At 47.4% G+C, this 19,874-nt stretch overlaps 1 protein-coding gene across 4 annotated transcripts in view; it reads left to right on the forward strand.

Moving 5' to 3' along the window:
* Positions 1 to 19,874, forward strand: part of Tfcp2l1 (transcription factor CP2 like 1) — a 60,659-nt gene that overhangs the window by 33,099 nt on the left and 7,686 nt on the right. For 3 of the 4 annotated variants that reach the window (XM_063258925.1, XM_063258926.1, XM_063258928.1), the window contains 8 exons: positions 1,254 to 1,364; positions 3,979 to 4,070; positions 5,688 to 5,736; positions 5,818 to 5,911; positions 11,960 to 12,050; positions 12,747 to 12,850; positions 14,228 to 14,370; positions 19,172 to 19,223. In XM_063258925.1, the coding sequence (XP_063114995.1) occupies positions 1,254 to 1,364; positions 3,979 to 4,070; positions 5,688 to 5,736; positions 5,818 to 5,911; positions 11,960 to 12,050; positions 12,747 to 12,850; positions 14,228 to 14,370; positions 19,172 to 19,223 (736 nt within the window). The remainder of the gene's footprint in view (positions 1 to 1,253; positions 1,365 to 3,978; positions 4,071 to 5,687; positions 5,737 to 5,817; positions 5,912 to 11,959; positions 12,051 to 12,746; positions 12,851 to 14,227; positions 14,371 to 19,171; positions 19,224 to 19,874) is intronic. The other variant, XM_063258927.1, reaches the window with a different exon arrangement.

The raw sequence follows: 19,874 nt of genomic DNA on the forward strand, positions 1-19,874 counted from the left end.
CCCGGGAAGCTTGAACCTTCCTTGCATTTGTTTCTCACTGTTGTGCCATAGTTAGTGGCATAAAACTATGCTCATTAATCACTGAACCAGGCATTAGAGACAAGTCTGAGCAAGATAGTGAGATCCTGTCTCAAACACACACACAGAAACCCCAAAACCAAAGCTGCGTGCAGCAGTGCATCCCTGTGATCCATTTTCAGAAGACTGAGGCAGGAAGATCACAAGTTTAAGTCAAGCCTTGGCTCTTTAGAGAGATCCTGACTCGGAAAAAAAAATTAATAAAAAGATCAGAGGTGTAGCGCAGTGTTAAGGCCTCAGGTTCAATCCTCAGTATCATGATCAATTGATTGATAGGTCAATCTGTAGATTACTTGATGGACCATCAATGAAAACAAAAAAAAAGGACTGAGCATAAATCAGTGGTAGAATGCATGCCTAGCGTGTGTGATACCCTAGATTCCATCCCAACCTTGCAAGATGAAACAAAACAAAACAAAAAACCCAAAACTAGGTACACAGATATTTTAGAGTTGGTTAGGAGTGCGAGGTGGGTCTCACTTGACTTAACAGTGTCAGTGGGCCAGCATTCCTTGCTGGAGACGTTAGGGGAGAATCGATTTCCATGCCTTCTTCATCCTCCGTGGGCTGCCCTGTCTGTTCTGTAGCCTGGGGCCCCTCCCTGCATTTTCAAAGCCAGCAAAAGCCACTTCATCCTTCTCACAGGGCACTACCTGACTCTGCTCTTTCCCTCCCGCCTTTTAAAAGGCCCTGTTATTACACAGTCAGGATTATTGTCACCCTGCTACCTTGTGCATGGAGATTAAGCTGGAGGCTCAGCAGCAGCCCTCAGAGGTGGGTAAGGAGGTTTTTCATAGATTCTCAGCGTTTCCCAGCCCGCTAGCACAGAAGCAGACCCAAGGCCCCTTCTTCCGCTTCCTTTGCTCTTCACGAGTGTCCACAGGAGCACACTGTGATTTGTCCTGTTCCCCAGGCCTGGTTCCTTTCTGGAAGCTAGTGGTCATTAGCAGCAGCCTTTCCCAGGCACTTCCCCATGAACAGCTGAGAGGCAGGCCAGTAGCAGACTCCATGAAGGGCTGTGAGTTTGGACCTGTTGAAGTGACAGAGCAGCTGTCCTGTTTCTGCTGTGCTTCGGAGTCCCAGGGTGAGCCAGGGATGGATAGGCCTGGAGTTTCTCACCAGCCACTGCTTTGGCTCCTTTTGGGTGGATTGGACCTCGTGCTTTGTACTTGCAGCCAAAGGGAGCTGACCGGAAACAAAAGACTGACCGGGAAAAGATGGAGAAAAGAACTGCTCAAGAGAAGGAGAAGTACCAGCCATCCTACGAAACCACCATTCTCACAGAGGTGAACCTTGGTCTGGGGACAGGACGTCCAGGGCCCTTGCTGGGCTCAGGGCTGTCCTTTAGAGCCTTGGATGGTTGCCTGTTTGGGCAGGCGAGAGCCTCACTGGAGAGCACCCATGTAGCTGTGCACAGTTCCTGGGCCTGTGGTGCCCGTTATCTATGATCCAGAGGCGGGAAGACACTTCAGAAATTGTTTCATGTTCTCTGCTGCTTTTGAATGCATTTAATTTTCTGAAATTAGGGTGTTCATATTACTTTGACTAGGTAACAGGTTCACACAGTGCAAAATTCAAAGTAGTATACAACCCTAAATATCCCAGCCGCCACTGCCGTAGCCTGTGAGCTGCTCCACTGGGGCAGCCAGCCTTGCTGTTCCACCTGACTTTCTCTATACCTGTGGCTGTGGATCTGTGGCCACGGAGTGCATGGTTCTGCCCCAAGCCAGCAACACATGGACACACTTTTCTACAGCATGCATGGTTTTCACTTAACAGCTTATTTGGACTCTGTTCTCTGCCTGTTCATAAAGAGCCACCTGGCTTCTCGTTCACCTTTTTACTCTTCAGGAGTGATGACCAGTTGGTGATCGTGTGGTTGTTTCCAGCTCTGCCTGTGCGGGTGGTGGAGTGGAGAATAACTGTGATGCGCAGGTCTGTGCGCAGTGAGATTGTTCACAGGGCTCCCTTCTCAGAGTGGGCCACCATGGTGGACTGTGTACCTGTTGGCTTTTGGGTCGGGATCTCACTGTGTAGTTCAGGCTGGCCTGGAACTCACGATAGAGCCCAGACTGACCTTGAATTTGTGACGGTCTGCTGCTTTGGACCCTGAGAACTTGGGACTGGAGGTACATGCCACCACACTTGGCTCTTTTTTGCAGTTTTGACGACAGAACACATGGCTGTGTGTACACCAGGCAAGTGCTGTGCCACTGAGTCACACCTCCAGCCTGGCCCTGTCGCCTGGGTAGCTATTAAAAAGCATTTCTTTTTAACCAAAAACAGGCACCAAAAGCAGCCTGCTGCAACCACCCTTGTGTCTGGGGCTGTCTTCAAGGTGCTTGCTGTCGAATACCGCAGCCAGCACACCCACTTCTATTGGGCTGTGTTTTTTCCTGGAACAGCTCTTCCTCTCTGTGCTCTGCAATCGGGCCCGCTAACCTGCATTGGCATTTATTCAGAAAATAATTGGACTCGTGCAGGAGGTATGTATGAGACTTGACCACAGTGGCCAGCTGGAGCCAAGGCTGTGTTAGATCGGGGCTTGGGCACAGAAGCACAAAGGGCAGGGCAGGTGGGCAGCACTAGCTCCCAGGGTGCCTGTCTGTGTGTCTGTGCACACACGATTGGCCACAAGCAGAAGAGGACCTGTAGTCAGGTGCTGTGGAAGCCAATGTGGTCAAGCATGTGGTTTTCTGTGAGTGAGGACAACAGTGACTGGAAAGCTTTGGTTCAGGGGGAGCTGCGCTTTATGGATGAGAACTCAGAGCCCTTTGTTCTCATACCTGTCTCTGCCTGTGCTGGTGAGGCCACCAGAAACGTCCCGTCTCTTCCAGGCTGAGCCTCAGCTCCTTTGCCGTTCTCTTGGCTTCTGTGCAGAGGAGACCTGCTGGTGGATTCATACTTATCTATCTCTGTCCTCATCTCAGGGCAGTGTTGATGCTGGAAACTTGGTGGGTCACAACTTCGACCCGGGAGGTGCTGGCTCTCCGCTTCTATCGGCTCATCGGTGTTCCTCCTCCGGCTGCAGGATTTAACACCAACACATTCCAGCCCACGCTCACAGCAGTTAAACATTTACTAAGGCTAGGGCTGAGTAGGTGATAGTAAATCTTCAGGAATGCTCCCTGTGGATTATCGGCAAAGGAAGAAATGCAGGTTCATTTGTCTGCTCACTTAGCCCAGCAAGCCTGCAGGTCTTTGTCTTTTTATTTTTTCTTTGGGGAAACCCAGGTGGGCTTCTTTTGGATTTCTACACTGGAACTGCTTGAGGACACACATCACTTTCAGTGTGTGTCTGTCTCCTGGGTTCCCGAGCCGGAGGCTGACATGGAACAGACACCCAGAGTTATATAGGCAGAGCACAAATGTGTCTCCTGCCTGCCATGGACCTGTCCACAGGTTTTTCTGTTTAAATAGCACAGATTTTTAATAGTGAATGTTATATTTTTTCTCTGAAAGTTACCCATAGTCCCTCTGGCACTTGTGCACCCACAGTGGTCTGTACAGAAGAATTTTCTGAGTAGCAGGCCTGTTTTCATCATCCTTTTTTCTCGTGGGCTTGGCATCCCATGACCGTGATGTTTGTTTCTTGTTTGACTACTAGGAAGCTTGAATAGGCATCTTTCCCAGTTTGCTTGTCTGAGGCTGAGTTCTTGAATGTTCGATTGCTCCTCTGCTGTGTTTGGCTTCCACTGTGTGACCGTAAGAACCTGCATAGCTCTGGCTGATTGTTGACACCCAGTCAACATGGGCTACCTGAGGACAAGCCGGTGTGGTGCCCTGGTGTTGGCAGATGCTTCCTCGGCAGAGCCGAGGTGATGGCTCGGTGCCTTTGCGACCTCTGCTCTTTCTGGGGATTTCTGCTCATGATTCATACTCCTGTCTCTCCTCCCTCAGTGCTCTCCCTGGCCAGATGTGGCTTACCAGGTGAACAGCGCCCCGTCCCCGAGCTACAATGGCTCTCCCAACAGCTTCGGCCTTGGAGAAGGGTAGGTCTTACCTTTTCCCCTTTGGGACCTTGGCTCACAAGGTGTGCATTCCCTTCTGGCTTTTCCCTTCCCACTTTCTGGCATCTGTTCAGGTTTCAGCATGGCTAACTGGTGTCACAGCCACAGCTGTGTTTAGCTTTTGCATAGCTCTTTCTGTTCTTATGTCTACACATCTATAAATATCATCTGTGAGACAGCAGCCTGGGGCTTTCCTTGTAAAACCAGGGTCTGCAGTGGGTTAGGATAGCCTCATGGGCTAGCCTCAGGCCCCCTCTGAGAGTCCCAAGACAGGTGGCCCAGATGGGAATCCTCTGGCTCCTTAACATTGCCTGTCACACTCAGTGAGAGATGTCTCCACACAGGATCCTCCTGCCACATCAAGGATGCTATGACAGTACAATGCCGAATCGCCAGCAGATTCTGAGTGTCAAGGGCCATGTAGCCCAGGGCCAAGGCCATTAGCACAATGGCTCCCAGGCCTGCTGTGGGAGCAGGGGTGGAGATGGAGGCTTGCTAGGCCAGGTAGTTTCATAGGTGAGCAAGGAACCCAAGTGGCTTCTGCCTACCACTGTCTTATAGCCCTGCTTAACAGACTTCCCAGAACTTTCTCGATATTCCCAGAACTTTCTAATGAAACAGCAAGGCTGCTCGTGAACTTGATTTTGAAAAAGCTAAGCATTTGCCTGAGAGACAAAGAAAAGGGTTGTATTTAGGTCCGGGAGGCCTAGTTTTACATCTACACCTTATTCAGGGTAACTGCCTTAGCTTTCTTGAGCCTTGGTTTCCCCACTACAAACAGCATAGAATTCCACCTGAGTCACAAGTATCATGCACGTGATGCCTTCATGGCACTCTGGACGTTCCATGAAGGACAGCTGCTGTTTCTAACAACTGGCCTGAGAGTCATCCTTGTGAGGATTTTTTAAAAGTTATGGTGCAGTATGTGCAATGTAGCCTTTATCATGTGGTTCATCAGCCTTCAGCCTACTGTTGTCATGGTACAGCTGTTGCAGGGACTATGGCAGGGAGGTGTCTTTTCTCTCACCTACAAAAGCAAGTGTTCCAATCTGCACCTCCTGAGTTAACCCTTACAGAGGGCCATGCACCTCCCCACAGGGGACACCTGGCCATGGATGTGTGTGGACCTGTGGATGCTTAGACACTACAAATTCTGGCCACATGGAAAGGATTTGGTGGGTGACTCTGGTTTGTCCACAGCCTTCCAGGTGCTGATTACGCAGAGCAGGCAGTCAGGTCCCCTTGGTCAGCTGCCTTCCCCTTGGGCTGGAGCGGGATGGAAACCTGCAGCTGGTGGGAATACCAATCAGCCAGCAAGCGGCTTTGGTGGTTGCTCTCACTCCTTGGGACAGGGAGTTAGCAAGGGTCAGGACAGTGTAGCCCTGCAGAACTTCCTGCCCACACCCATGGGTCCTTCAGGCATTCAGAGGGACTGGATGCTGACTTTCTGTATTTTTCTGACACTAGAAATCCTGGAGCACTCATTTCATTTACAAAAAGTCCTGTAATTGATGGGACATAAGCACCTGGCTAGGTGACTTTTCTGCATGTCTCCAAGAACTGCTCCCATGCTCATTTCCTGTCCCTTTTTCATTGCAGCAACAGCTCACCGACGCACCAGGTGGAGGCCCTGCCCATGGGCAGTGATGTAAGTGTGTGCTCTGGGATTTGGGGTGGTGGCCTTGGGTGGCTCTGAGTGGCTTCTCAAGGCCTCCTCTCTCTCCTGCAGCACCTGCTGCCATCAGCCTCCATCCAAGACGCCCAGCAGTGGCTCCACCGCAACAGATTCTCACAGTTTTGCCGCCTCTTTGCCAGCTTCTCAGGTGAGCATCGTGGAACTGTGTGTAAAACCCACAGGCATCTGGGGAGCACAGTCCAGGGCTTGCCCTCTGCCCTGGAGGGGCTGCAGCTGTGTCCAGGAGACCCCCGAAAGTCTGGGTTCTCGCTCATGTGTGTTGGCCCTGGGCCAAGGCCAGAGATAGGAGATTCTGAGGTACAAGGTGCTGCTCCTCGATGTTCCATCATGTGTGACTTGAGGGCACTGTTGGCTGGCTTTTTTACAGCTCCTCTCCCCTGCAGGAGTGGGTGGGCTCTGACATGCCCAGGAAGGGCCCCCCTGCCCAAGCAGGGTGGTGCATATGCTGCACATCTCCCATACTGCTTGTCCTTCTGTCTCCAAAGCCACAACCTGGGACTCAGAGATAAAGCTGTAGGTGAGATGAGAAAGCAGCTCTTTCCTTCTTTATAAAGTTTTTGGAGGCTGGATATGGTGGAACACACCTATAATCTTAGCAATTTGAGAGGCTAAGGCCGGAGGCTTGTAAGTTTGAGCCAGCTGGAGCAACTTTGCAAAACTTGACTTCAAAATAAAAAAAGGTCGGCAGTGGAGCTCAGTGGTGGTGTAGTGGTGATAGTTGCCTTGCTTGTGTGAGGCCCTAGTTTCCATCTCAGTACCAAAAAAGAAAAAAAAAATGTTTTGGAATGCTCGGCTGATGGTCCTCAAAGAGAAGCCAGAAGTACAAACGTGGCCTAAAGTGAGGCCTAAAGTGACTGAGAGTAGAAGTCTGGCCCTTACCCAAGGGGCAGTCTCCTCAGCCATCTGTGGCTGTGAAGGAGAAGCAGCATCTGTTCATTTCCAGCTCTGCATCCCTAAGAGGCTTCTTGGTGTTGAGGGTGTCACTAGAGAAGGCACTAGACACTGCCCTCCAGGGCTTTCAGCTTGCATCCGCCTCAGTGCGGTGTGCAGGGGCTGTGACAGCGTGGAGCGGCTGGCCTGGCTAGGGGAGGGCTTGTCCAAGTCTCCTTGAGGAAACCTGAGGAGCCTGGGGGTAAAGAGCTCAGCAAGCAGAACCAGAGCAAAGGCCATGAGATGGAAGCCTTCGTGTTGTGGTCGCAGCAGAGGACTCAAGTGATTGTGGCAGAGTCCTGGGTTTGGGTTGGGGGAGGTGACAAGGTCAGAGAGGCCCTGAGGGACTCAGGTGAGCAGGGCCCTGGTAGATAGCGGCGCAAGGACCCACATTGACTTCCAGTGCAGAGGAGCCTGTGTGCCTGCAGAATCCTACCTGAGACAGACCTCACATTACGGCTTCTAGCATACTTGTACTTAAAGAATTAAAAGCATCAGGACAAACTGATGGGCAAAAGGAGAAAGGAAGAAAAGGAAAAAGAAAAATACTTATGTACACAGGATAGTTAAGATAGTTATACAGCTAGTTTCCCTTAGTTCATTGAAAAGAAAGGTTTGTACTAAGTTCATTGAAAAGAAAGGTTTGGACAAGATGTCATGCCTGTATCTTTACTCTGAATAACTACTATGAAGACAACAAATATACAATGTATTAATTATTATAACTCCTACTAAACTTTTTGAAACTGTTTTACTATGCTTACTTTTTCTCCTTAAAAAATAAAAAATTATATGCTTCCTGATTTTTGTTTTGCAATGTAGAAAGAACATGCTTGTTTTATAACTTGTACAAGAGTTACAAAGTCATGAAATATATAAATAAAACATATTAAAAGAAAGAATTAAAAGTATCATACCACCATGATATATTCACACATGTTTATAGCAGCTCAGTTTGTGATAGCTAAATCTTGGGAACAACTCACATGCCCATTAGCTGAGGAAGGCATAAAAAAGATGTGGCTTATACATCTTTTACATCTTATACAATGGAGTACTACTCAGTCATAAAGAAGGATAAATTTGAGGCGTTTCTAGGTAAATGAATGCAACTTAAGGCTATACTCTTAAGTGAAATAAATCAGGCACACAGGTGTAAACACTGTATTGTCTCCCTGGTATGAGAAACTGAAAGAGCAAATAAGGACCAAAATGTATAATAGATATTGTAAAGAGGAACTTGGGTGGGGGAAGGGAAAAGGAAGGAAGGAAAATGGAAAACAAAGCAATTTTTTTAAAAGGATGAAATGGAAACAAAGCTTTGTTTTTTTAAAATTTTATTTAAGGAGAAAAAGAAAAAAAGGTTACAAGTTATACAGAATTAAAAAAAAAAACCAGTAGGAAATCACTACTTAATAGATTACATATTGTCATCTTAGAAATAGTTGTTCAAGTTACACAATTAAAGCATATAAAGTGGACATTCAAACAGTGAGACTGCAAACAGTTCTGTTCAATGACCCAACAAAAACTCAGTAATATGATTATCTTATACACTTAAATATATATGCAGTTATATCCTTTAGAGCACTTTCTTTTCCTCTCTTTTTTACGACGATTACACATTTTGGGTTCTATTACTCCCACAGTTCTTACTACTTTTTTTTGAAGAGAATAAAACCAAATGTGACATAACAAAACAGAGTCAGTTAAATCAAGAGGATGGCCATAGTACATAATGTAAAAACAAAATACAAGGTGATCAACAATGGTTACCAAAATGTGTCTTGCTATCTTAAGAAGAGTTGCCTATATTATATCATCAATTATAATAAAATTGAACAAACAGTAAAGAAGAAAACCAAAACATTGGAGACATTGCATGACTTCAAAAGAAGATAATAGTCAAACTAGAATGGGCATCATAGTGAATCTTATTGTCTTCACAGTTGTTGCCTATACTCTCAAACTTGGTACTATCAAGCAAAACAAAATAGAGTAAAATCAGTCAAAACAAGATGGTGAGAGCAATACAGGGTTTCAAATCAAGTTAACAGGAAATCAAAGTGGATTACTATAATATATCCTGCTATTTTTATTTTTTTCCCTTAATTAAAAAGATAAAAATTTAAAAAAAGGAGATTAAAGTAAAAGAGGACATAACAACAAAACAGCACAGGTCAGAACACAACCATTTAAGCAAAATAGTGCTTCACCACAAGATATTCTGACATAAAAGTAGTTACCACAGTGTTTCTTTCCTCGAAATCTTTGACTATAACTTCGTATACTGTAGCAGCAAACATATCAAGACAATGTAAAACATTCAAGAGAATGACAGTATTACAGGGTATTTAGAACCAACTAACAGAAAATGAACAATGGTTTCTGTATTATCTCCTTGTCTATAAAAGTTTTTGTTTATATTGTCACATATAAATAAAATCCAATAAGATAAAATGTTAAGACCGATGGAGACAGAAGAACAAAAGCTTGATGGGACTTCAAAACAAGATGATATTAAATCAGCACTAGCTATTATGATGTCTTGTTTTCTCCAAAATAGCTGTTCCTACCATCCAACCTTCTCTGCCTCATTTCTGTTGAGCTCTTTTTCTGTCATTAGTTGTCAGTTTGTCTTCTTCATTTCACTTTCTGCTTCATTCATTGTGGCCTCCCTGCCACTGTTTCTGTAATCTTGTTATTTTTCTCTTTTACAATGTCCTGCAGTATTCTCTGTAGAGTTGAATTGGTGGTTGCAAATTCCCCTAGTTCCTCTTTATCCTGGAAGCACTTTGTTTCTCCATTAATTTCTAGGGACAGTTGTGCAGGATATATCAATCTTGGCTGGAGGTTATTGTCTTTCAAAGCTTGAATTATTTTGCCCCATGCTCTTCATGATTTGATGGTTTGTGCCGAGAAGTCTGCTGTAATTCTGATGGGTGTTCCCTTGTAAGTGATCTGTTTCTTGTCTCTGACAGCTCTTAATATTCTGTTCTTATATTGGATTTCTGGAATTTTGATTATTATATGGCTGGGTGTAGTTCTGTCTGGGTTGTAGGTGGCTGGGGTCCTGTATGCCTCATACATCTGAGTATCTTTACCTTTTCCCATATTAGGGAAGTTCTCCTTGATTATTTCTGTGAATAGCCTTTGCAGCCTCTGCTTCTTCCTTTACATTCTTAATTCTTAAGTTATAGATCCTCTTATCATATTCTAGCCTTTGTATTCTTACTGCTTGTTTCCTTGTTATTTTTAAGAAGTTTTTCCTTTCATGCTCCCACATTACAAATCTGTCCCCCAGTTCAGATAATCTATCCTTAGTTTCTTTCAAGCTGTTATGCCAGCTTCAGTAGAGTTTTTATTTTCCTGGTAATCTCTTTGAACCTGCTTCATGTATTCTATGTTTTCTCTATTTTCTCCATCAAACAATTCTCCCCTTTTTTTTTTCTATTCTTCCATTTCACCATCTTTTTTTTCTTGGGAGGTACTTAGCATTTCTTTAACTATTCTACTTATATCTTGCTTTACTCGGTTAAATACTTCACTTTTGAACTCGTCCATGAAGTCCCGGAGATATCACTTTATGTCTATTGGTGCCATGCCTGATATTGCATGTTTTCTGTCCTCATTCTCCTTTGCATTTACCTTTCCTGGATCAGTATTCTCAGGATTGGGCACTGAGGACCCTTTCTTGTTGCTCCCTCTTCCCATACTTTTTGTTCCTTCCATACAAGCATATATAGGAGGCCCAGTTTCTTTCTTTGTCAGTTACAGTTTGTTTGAATCGCACTGGCTAGGTGTTCCCACCCACTGCAGTGTACTAGTGAGACACAGACCTGGGCAGCCTATGCTGGGTTTGCCCCTCCAGGTCAGTCAACCTGCTGAAGGCTTCACTGCATTAGGGTGCACTGCCAGGCACAGGGATCTGGTTTGGGCTAGTCTGCTGGGTCTTAGTCCATGGAGTCACCCAGGTCAAGTGCTCCCCACCAATCCCGCTTGAGAGGGGAATATGTGACTGAAGTCACTGCAGCGTCCTGTTCCAGCTAGTCTGCCCGGTCCCAGAATATCCTCTGGTGGAGCCTCCTACTCCATGGAAGGGTCCCCGTTCCTCTCATTCACCACAGGTCGATGCAGGGCTCCCCACCAGCTCTGCTCTCAATTCGGTTTGCCGATTCCTGCTCTCAGAGCTTTTGTGTCTCTATCCCTCCTGTGCTGATTCAGATGCAGCAGCAGCGGCAGGAAATTCAAGCTGCGGTTCCAGAGGTGCGGGTTCCATCTTCGGCACTGAGACTTCAGCTGTTCCAGTCGTAGCACCGAGATTGCATTTCTAGTTGGTTTCTCTCAGCTTAGTTCGTTCCTAGGTCGGCAGGGTGTATCTCCCCCTGCTTATGACTCCCCACATCTCACCATTCCTGGAATCTAACCTGGCTATTTCAGAGAGCTCCATAGCTGCTGGGAAACAAAGCTTTTGTAAATAAGGAGAGGAAGAGGGGTTAAAGAGAGGATAGGAAATTGGGAAAAAAGAATCAAAATGTATTACGTACAGGTACAAATTCCCTATGAGGCATATGATGATTGTGTGTATCTAAAATGAACCAATAGATTTAAAAGAGTACCAGCTGGTGGGTGTATGGGGTCAGCACTTTGGGAAACATTTTTAGGCAGTTTCTGCCAGAACCAAACAGAGGCATGCCTGTGATCCAGCAGACACACTCTGCGTGCTGGCCAGAGACATGCAGAGAACGACCCTCAGAGCCTCTCCATGGCAGTCTGAGCCAGGGGCGCCTGTCAGCAGAGTGACTTTGTGGTGTATTCACACGGTGGATCTTGCACACCGACAGGCACAGAGCTCTGCAGGCTGGCATGAGGGAGCCGGGGAAGCTGTCTCTCCTCTCTGTCTGCGCTGGGTCCCCAGGGTGTTCAGAGGCTCAGCCCCCTGTGAGTGGCCCACCTGTACACAGACATGCGTGTGTCATCACCACCAGCACGCTGATGAAATGACACCCACAGACGAGCGCTAGTAAAGTCACGCAGGACCTCGGTATCCATGCGCTTTGGCGAGTGCCAGCTCTTGGCTTCTGCACCTTGCGAGCTGTGAGCCTCTGAGTTGTTCTTCTCAGGAGTGTCTGCTCTCCCCAGGGGAGAGCTTCCTAAGTCCCTGATCCCCATGTGGAGTCTGCGGTGCTCAGGGATGGAGCCCTTTCCCATGTCCCACGTGAGGGCTGCTCATCTCCCTGCCTAGGTTCAGACTTGCTGAAGATGTCCAGAGATGATCTGGTGCAGATCTGTGGCCCTGCGGACGGAATCCGGCTCTTCAATGCCATCAAAGGCAGGTGGGTGGTGGTTTCTCAGGGAACCTAGCGGGCCCTTTGCTGATCTTCTTGTTGTGTGGGTGGGCTGGGTAGGCCAGCTGGTTGGAACTAGATAACCGGTCAGTCTGGGAGCTGTTGGCCACTTGTGCTAATGTGATGGGCAAACTCAATTTTAAATTTTATTTAACTTGAATGAACTTCACTTTTTATTTTCTCGTTTTGGGGTTCATACCCAAGGCCCCGTGCATGCTAAACATGCACTGTACCATGGTGTTACACTGCCAGTCTTATGCCGGGATCTTTATAGCCACACATGGACAGCATGGAGGGTGTAGGGAGAGTGTGCCTGGGTTTAGAGCCCATATCTGTCTCTTATGAGCTATGTGATGAAGGAAGCCCTTTACTCATCTGTGAAATGGTAATGATCCAAGCTCCCTCAGCTGTGGAGACAGCATGAGTCCTGTGTGGAAAGTTCTTTTCATTTGGTGGTATCAGGGGTGGAGCCCCGGCCTTGCACATCGCTAAAAGTGTGGTCTGCAGAAGGTGTGGAGGGTCATCCTTCACCAGACTCTGTCCCTTCCTGTCCTTTTGGGAAAGGCATCCTGCATCCTCCGTTTGCTTTTGAAGCTTTCTCACTATAATCTCTACCCTGTATTCCAGAACCTTCTAGAGCCTTCTAGAACCACATGTGATGTTTATTTCCTTTCCTTCTACCAGGAACGTGAGGCCAAAAATGACCATTTATGTCTGTCAGGAGCTGGAGCAGAACCGGGCATCCCTGCAGCAGAAGAGGGATGGCAGCAGTGACAGCAGCCTCTGTGGTGAGTTGCAGAGCCCGGACCTCAAAACGTTCCGACCCTTCAGCCTTGGCTTTCAAGGCCTGGCCTAGCCTCTGCATTTCTGATGAGCACCCAGGCCTTGTTGCCTGCTTTTCAGTGTTGTCCTGTGAAGGTCAGGCCAAGTTCCCTGGATTTCCCGTGTGTATATAGGGCAGCCTCATGTGTTTTGGGCAGTGCGTAGTGTGTGGTCTGACCTCACTTTGGGCAGCTGTGCAGCACACCCTTACCCTAGTGCTCCAAGTCCTCCTGCGACCCAGAAGTGTCAGAGCCAGCATTTGAACCCTTGATTGCCCATGGCAGAGCCCTAATCTCCCCAGACTGCCCCCCATGTGGCTCCTGAGGAGAGGAGGTGTGGAGTTGGGGCCTGTGCCTACTGCTCTCTCTCTAAGCACTCTGGGGGCAGAGACTATGATGAACCATGTCAGCCTGGGGTCCATCTGGTTCTTTAGGACCCAGGACTCAATTTGTTTGAGGTATAAAATCAGAAAATAATGGAACTGGCTATGCCAGGTTGAAGATAAAAAGAAGCACCATTAGAATTCTGTCCCAGAGGGGCTGTGGAAGAGAGCGATGGCGCCTCAGCCGCCATTAACAGGAACCTCCTGTGTGTGCTTAGAAACTATCAGGCCTCTGGGCTTTGAACCAAGGATTCCTTAGTGGAGGGAGAAGTTTGGGAACCTTGAGTTTAATCCACTTATGTTTGTTTTTGAAACCCTCCAGTCCCTCAGAATTGAGTAACCTACCTGTTTGTCCCTGGAGTTTGCTCCTTCCCGCCAGCCCTGGGCTTTGCCTAAGGAAGCACCTCTATTGTCAGCACCACTGGTATCTTCCGACTTGCTGACCACACTGGGCCCCCTGGGGCCTCCCCTGCTCGCTGGGGTCACAGTGCTCAGGAAGAAAAGGCCCAGGTCATGGCCCTTCTGCTGTCAGGCAGGGACTGTCCTCAGACATCAGTCCTGACCTGCAGCTGTCAGGAACCTTTTCAGACCTAGAAGGAAAGAAAAGTGACCTGGGCTCCTCCTCCTCCCGAAGCATACCTGGCCGCACATCAGAATCACCTGATCCCTCATACCCCTGGGTGTCCTCGGGTCTGCAGCAGGTCCAGAAGTCACTGTGTTTCACACAAATGTGCCAAGGGAGTGAGGGGAAAGCAGACAGCCACAGCCTGGCTCCTGTCCACCTGTGGGTGGATTGAACTGTGCTCTGGGGTGTGAGGCTTCTGGGCAGGTCCCTGTCATGCTGCCAGGAGCGTCCTTACAAAGCAGTGATTGCTTTCTTACGATGGGGTGAGGGCTGTAGGTGGGCACCTGCTAACTTAATGGCCACTGAAAGGGAAGGCACTCTCCCCTCCTCCTGCAGTGTACCATGCCATCTTCTTGGAAGAGCTGACCACCTTGGAGCTGGTTGAGAAGATCGCCAACCTGTACAGCATCCCCCCCCAGCACATCCACAGAGTCTACCGGCAGGGCCCCACGGGCATCCACGTGCTGGTGAGCAATGAGGTGAGGCTGCTGCCAGCCCAGCCCCCAGCACTGGGGCTTTGGACTTGGAGGATAAACCCCAGGACCCTGGGCCAGAAGTGTTGCAGCTTATAGATAGGTTTCATCAGTGTGCCACCTGCTTAGCTGCAGGGGCTTCCTGGGGTGCCAGTAGGAGATCTCTGAGGCCACATTTGGGTTCAGCTGGGTGCCCTGCAGCCCCATTGGCACAAATCCTACCCCTATCCTCAAAGCTCTGAGGGCTATGCGAGTCAGAATGGTACTCTCCCAGAGTGGGCAGCATCCCCAGGATGAGCACAAGGAGAGGAGGTTGGGGGTGATAAGGGATCACCTTTGGCTCTCAGGAGCCGAGAGCAAGAATCGTTGCTAAGGGGTGAAGGTGCTGTAGCCTCCCTGTTTCTGTCCCCAGAAACATGCCCTACGTAGCCAAAAGCAGCAGAGGGCAGAGGACCCAGGTACTCAATGGGCGCCTGGAATTGTGTCCACCTTCTGAGGCGTTGTTGACAGGCTGCTGACCAGGGCAGACATGCTGCACACATTGTAGAACAGATGCTTTTATGCTTGTTCCACCTGTGCCTTCTTTCCCAGTAGTAACAGTGACAAGTGGCAGTATGCACTGGCTTCTGTGTTGGTCTGCTTTCTATTACTGTAGCCTGGGGGAGCTGTGGTGAGAACCCAGGCAATCCAGCTGCTCTGGCCAGTCGATACCCAGCTTCCCTGGAAAGGAAGATGGTGCTAGTGGGAGCAAGGGTGGGCCCCTAACCCTGGGCTCACCTCCAGAAGACCCTAAGATGCTTCCAGAAATTCTGAAATCCCCTATGTAGAGGATTAGAGAAGAACCTGGGAACTGGATGGAGGCTAGATAAAGGAGAGAAGCTGTGGGCTTTAGCATTGGACTGGTGTCTCCATCCAGAACTGTCCACCCCAAGCTTAGTGGCCTTAAATTCATATAACCTCTCTGAGCCTCAGATTCTGCATTGACAGGATAGGAGTGATTAAACCTATCAGGCCAGTTGGGGTAAAATGGGAAAATGATGCAGGAACCAGGAGACAGATGCTAAGTAAGATGCTCTTTGTAATGGCTGTGCCCATGCAAGGCTTTTGTCTTTAGGCAAGATTTGGTGGATGGTGGTTGATATCTAAGCAGTAGTGATCCTTTGGCACTTATTGCAACTGCCACAACCCTTTAATGTTCACCAGTTTCATATTGATCCTGGAAGCTGGCAAGACTTTTTTCTTGCCTTTAATTCATAACTAGTATAAGTCAAGCAGTATAGAAAGCAGATGGCAGCTGAGGAAGACCTTTTTTGGCCTCCACGGGCTGATGTCAGGTTTGATGTGATTCTGCTAGATGCGTCTGTGCACATGTCCTAGTGTGTGTGCGTAGACAGGTGTGGGCTTTCAAATACACAATGAAGATTCAGCTCTGTACTCACCGGCAGCCTGCAATTTCTGTAACCAAGTCAGAATTCCTTCCACATTCAAGTCCAAAGCAACTATCTTTTTTTGCCCCCATTTTCCAGGTAAGGAAAGTTGAGAGAGCAGCCTGGAAGGCAGCCATGCCTGCCCTGAGCGATGGGCAGTTGTAGTGGACTGGAAGGCGTGTGGCTTTCTATTGCAGGGCAAATTTCTTTTTGGGAAGACAAAAGGCAAGAATGCAGGGAACCTTTGCAATTTTACGAGCCCCTAAGGAAGTTCCTGACCCCACTTTCCCTGTTGCAAGTAGGCCGTTAAGCAAGTGAAGCAGAGAACAGACTTCAAATACCACCCTGGCTAAGTAGGTGATTCTTATTCCCCAAAGTCTCCTTGCCTCTTAACCCTGAGTCAATTGGAAACCTTTGGTTCTTAATTGCCCTAGTGCCGGAGGCAGCCTGGCCAGCCGAGGAGCTGGCCCCTGGGGTGTAAGGTGCTTAATTAAACACATGAGTTACTGATTAAGCCTGTGCAGGCTCTGCCTTGGGCTTTCTGTGCCCAAGTGGTTGGGCTGCCAGCAGCCCTGGATGGAGCAGGCCGCGGTATTGAAAAATGTACTTCATGCATCACTGGGCCCAGTGGAGAGGGCCAGGTTTGACAGTGGATGGATTATTTGAGATTTGAGACAAAAATCCAGAGCAAGCAATAGAATGTTTTGTGTTTTATGGTGCTGGGGATCAAACCAAGGGCCTTGTGCATGCCACACAAATGCTCATCTCTGAGCAGTTCCCAACTCATGGGTTGCATTTTTTACATCTGTGAAGGAGCTTTGCTGTCATGTTGGGTAGAGTGTGGTTCTTTGCGCATGTTTATGTATGTGGATACTGCTATATTTTTAATATTCTTGAAATGTGTATCATGAAATACAGCATACATCCCCAGATCTTTTTTTTTTTTTTTTTTTTTTTTTTTGAGTCATGGTTTCACCAAATGGCTACATTGCCCAGGCTGGGCTTGAACTTGGGATCCTCCTGCCTCAGCCTCCCAGAGCGCTGAGATTGTAGGTATGCACAACTAGTTTCTCTATTATAATTCAGAGATTCCAGCATGCTTGTTGGGCAGGTGGATGTCTGGGCTCTCCTGAGCAGCATGCATGTTTAGATCACAGTTGGTTTGCTTCTGCTATTGACTGATATGGGAGTTGCTTGGAGTTCTGTGTTACTATAGATAGTACTACCATGAATGGCCATATGCCTGCCTCTGTGTACACCAGAGTTCATCTCGGGCATGCTGTACAATGTTTTATCTTGCCTGGGATACACTGATAAAGAGGAATTGTCTTAGGTCACACATAAAATACATGAGTAGCTAATGTGTGTAAGTAATCATATGGTTTTAACTTATTATTCTGTGAAATAACACCGGAAGGCGCAAGTTTAATCATTAAATAATAAATCTAAATAAGAATAGTTAATGGAAATAAATGCCTGTCTTCACAGGTGCCCACATACGCAGGTAGTGCTATTACTGGTAACAGCTGAGGTTTATTCATTAAGTTGCATGAGCTCATGTAACATGTAATGCATGTGGGCACGTGGGTTTGACTTGCCCGTGTTTGGCAGGCACAGGAGGTGAAGTTAATGCTGCCCTGCTCCCTCCTCAGCATGGTATTCTGTTGTTGCCTGTGCAGCCTGACTTGAGCCCATACAGTGTAGTCATTAAAAAGTCACTAAAAGTCACATGGTAATGTTAAAATTTTGTGGGATTACTACTAGTTGTACAGGACCACCTGTAGTCCAAGGGCCAGGGGTTGGACATGCTTGGGGTAAGGTACACGCCTTGCGGGAGAGATGCACAGTCATCCCACTTGGTCACATGAAGTTTATTGTAAAGATTTCCACCTCTACCAGCTATGGGTACTGGGTTCTGTGGCTCTGCACCCTGGGATTTTTTGTTTGTTGTTTTTATTGGTGGTATTAGGGATCGGACCCAGGAATGCGCTGTCACTGAGCTCTGTCCTCAGCCTGTTTTGCTTTGAGACAGGCTCTCAGCGTGTTGCCCTGACTGCCCATGAGCTTACAATACTTCTGCCTCAGCCTCCTGAGTAGCTGTGATTACAAGTGTGCACCATCACACCTTGTACTGGTTACATGTCTAATCTCGGAAACAGCCCTATTTTATAGGTAAGGCCAGGATGAGAGAAAGTTATCAAAGGTCTCTGGGGAGTGACTCATGATGAGGACTCCAGGGAAGCACTGTAAGTCACTGCTGGTTTCCTGTCATCTCTGTAGCCACAGAGAGGTGGCTTCCTTTATATCTAATGCTCACAGGATAGTACTGTATTGATCCTACTCATTGTTAAAGCATTAAAAAAAAATCTTGGAATCATACATTACTTAAACAACCAGACACCTTCTGAGAAATGCATCATTAGATGAATTCTTCACTGTACGGGCATCCTGGACTGCACTGCTACCGACCTAAACGGTGTAGGTCGGTCACGGTACATGGCCTCTCTGTGCAGCTAAAAGGTACTGTAAGCATTTTTGAGGCTGCTACTAGTGAAACATGACAAACTTGCTATGAGTAGAAGGAATTTACTCTAAAGTATCTAAAAATATAGTATAGTTAGTACATAAGCAACACAGGCATTTATTATCACCAAGTACTATATATTCCGTGTTCTAACTGGAAGCACATAGATAAACTGCATCATCACCACAAACATGAATGGTGCATTCTGCGGCCATGTTATTCACTGTGGCTGCACTGTCCCAAAACGATAGAATTGTTTCAGCTCTTCTAGTCTCCTGGCACCACCGTTGTATATATGGTCCACTGTCAGCCAAAACATATTATTATTTGCTTTTTTTCCTCTATTGCTGTTGTACACATTCATGTTCCTGTCATATGGCCTGTGCAGAAATTAGAAGACCCAGTGACTGCAATGATGCAAAACAAGTGTAAATGAATCCCAGAGTTCCCTAGGAAATGGGAGCTTGTTTTTTTGAGACAGAATTTCACTGTGTAGTTCAAGCTGGCCATGAACTTGCTATATAGTCCAGGCTGGCCTCAGACTCAAGGTAATCCTCCTGCCTCAGCCTCCATAGTGCTGGGATTCCTGGTGTGCACTACCATACCCAGCTAACAGAAGCATCTTCACTCCCTCTAGACTGCTTTCCATCCTTTGCAGGTAGATTTGTTGTTAAATTCCAGTGGTGACACCCATCAGTCAGTTCTGTGTCTTCCATGTTTCAGCAGTGGTTGTGTCACCATGTGCCTGAGTTTTGTGGATGGTCATTTCTGCAGCTGTGCATGTCTGGGCTTTAGGTCACTGAGCCTTGTTATAAACTCCTCACTGAGGCAACATGTTTTCTCTTTTACCTTTCAGATGGTGCAGAATTTCCAAGATGAATCTTGTTTTATCCTCAGCACATTAAAAGGTAAAGCCCCCGGTCCCACCTTGACTAGTGGACGTGTGTTATATGCATCTAGTGGGGTTGGAAGTGAGCATGGAGCAGCCTGTGTGGGCCCCTCCAGAAGGTGGTCAGCTCGAACAGCTTTGGGAAGGAGGAAACACAGGCTTCCTGGAAATGTAGAACTAGCGAGACTGGCCTCAGAGTTACTACTGAAGGGAAGATCCAGGGCCAGGCACTTTGTTCTCAGTGGTCTCAGGGCTGAGGAGAAGCAACATCTGTTTGCATTTTCTGAAGGGCCTCTAGGGAGCCCAAGCATGGAATACAGTGGCCAGCAGAATGGTTGGGGACTTCCAGGGGGAACACAAGGATCCACCTGAACTAAATGCCCTGAGAGGACACCAGCATGCCCACTCTCTGCAGAGAGAAAGTCACGTGGTAGGAACACATGTTTATTCATAAAAGGTTGAGAAGGACCTGGTGTGATTTTTTTCTTGGCACTGGCAGAGTAATCGATGAACAGTATCAGAAGAGAAGCCCTGTGACTGGGTCATAGACTGAACTGTGATGAGGCCATTTCACTCTCTATTTTATGAGTCTAGTCTATATTAGCTTTCCATTACTGTAACAAAATACTTGAGGTAGTCAACTTAAAAAGAGGAAACGTTTATTTTGTTT

The sequence above is a fragment of the Cavia porcellus genome, unplaced genomic scaffold, assembly GCF_034190915.1.
Source record: "Cavia porcellus strain 051 isolate PalLab524CR breed Dunkin Hartley unplaced genomic scaffold, mCavPor4.1 scaffold_12, whole genome shotgun sequence".
Lineage (NCBI taxonomy): Eukaryota > Metazoa > Chordata > Mammalia > Rodentia > Caviidae > Cavia > Cavia porcellus.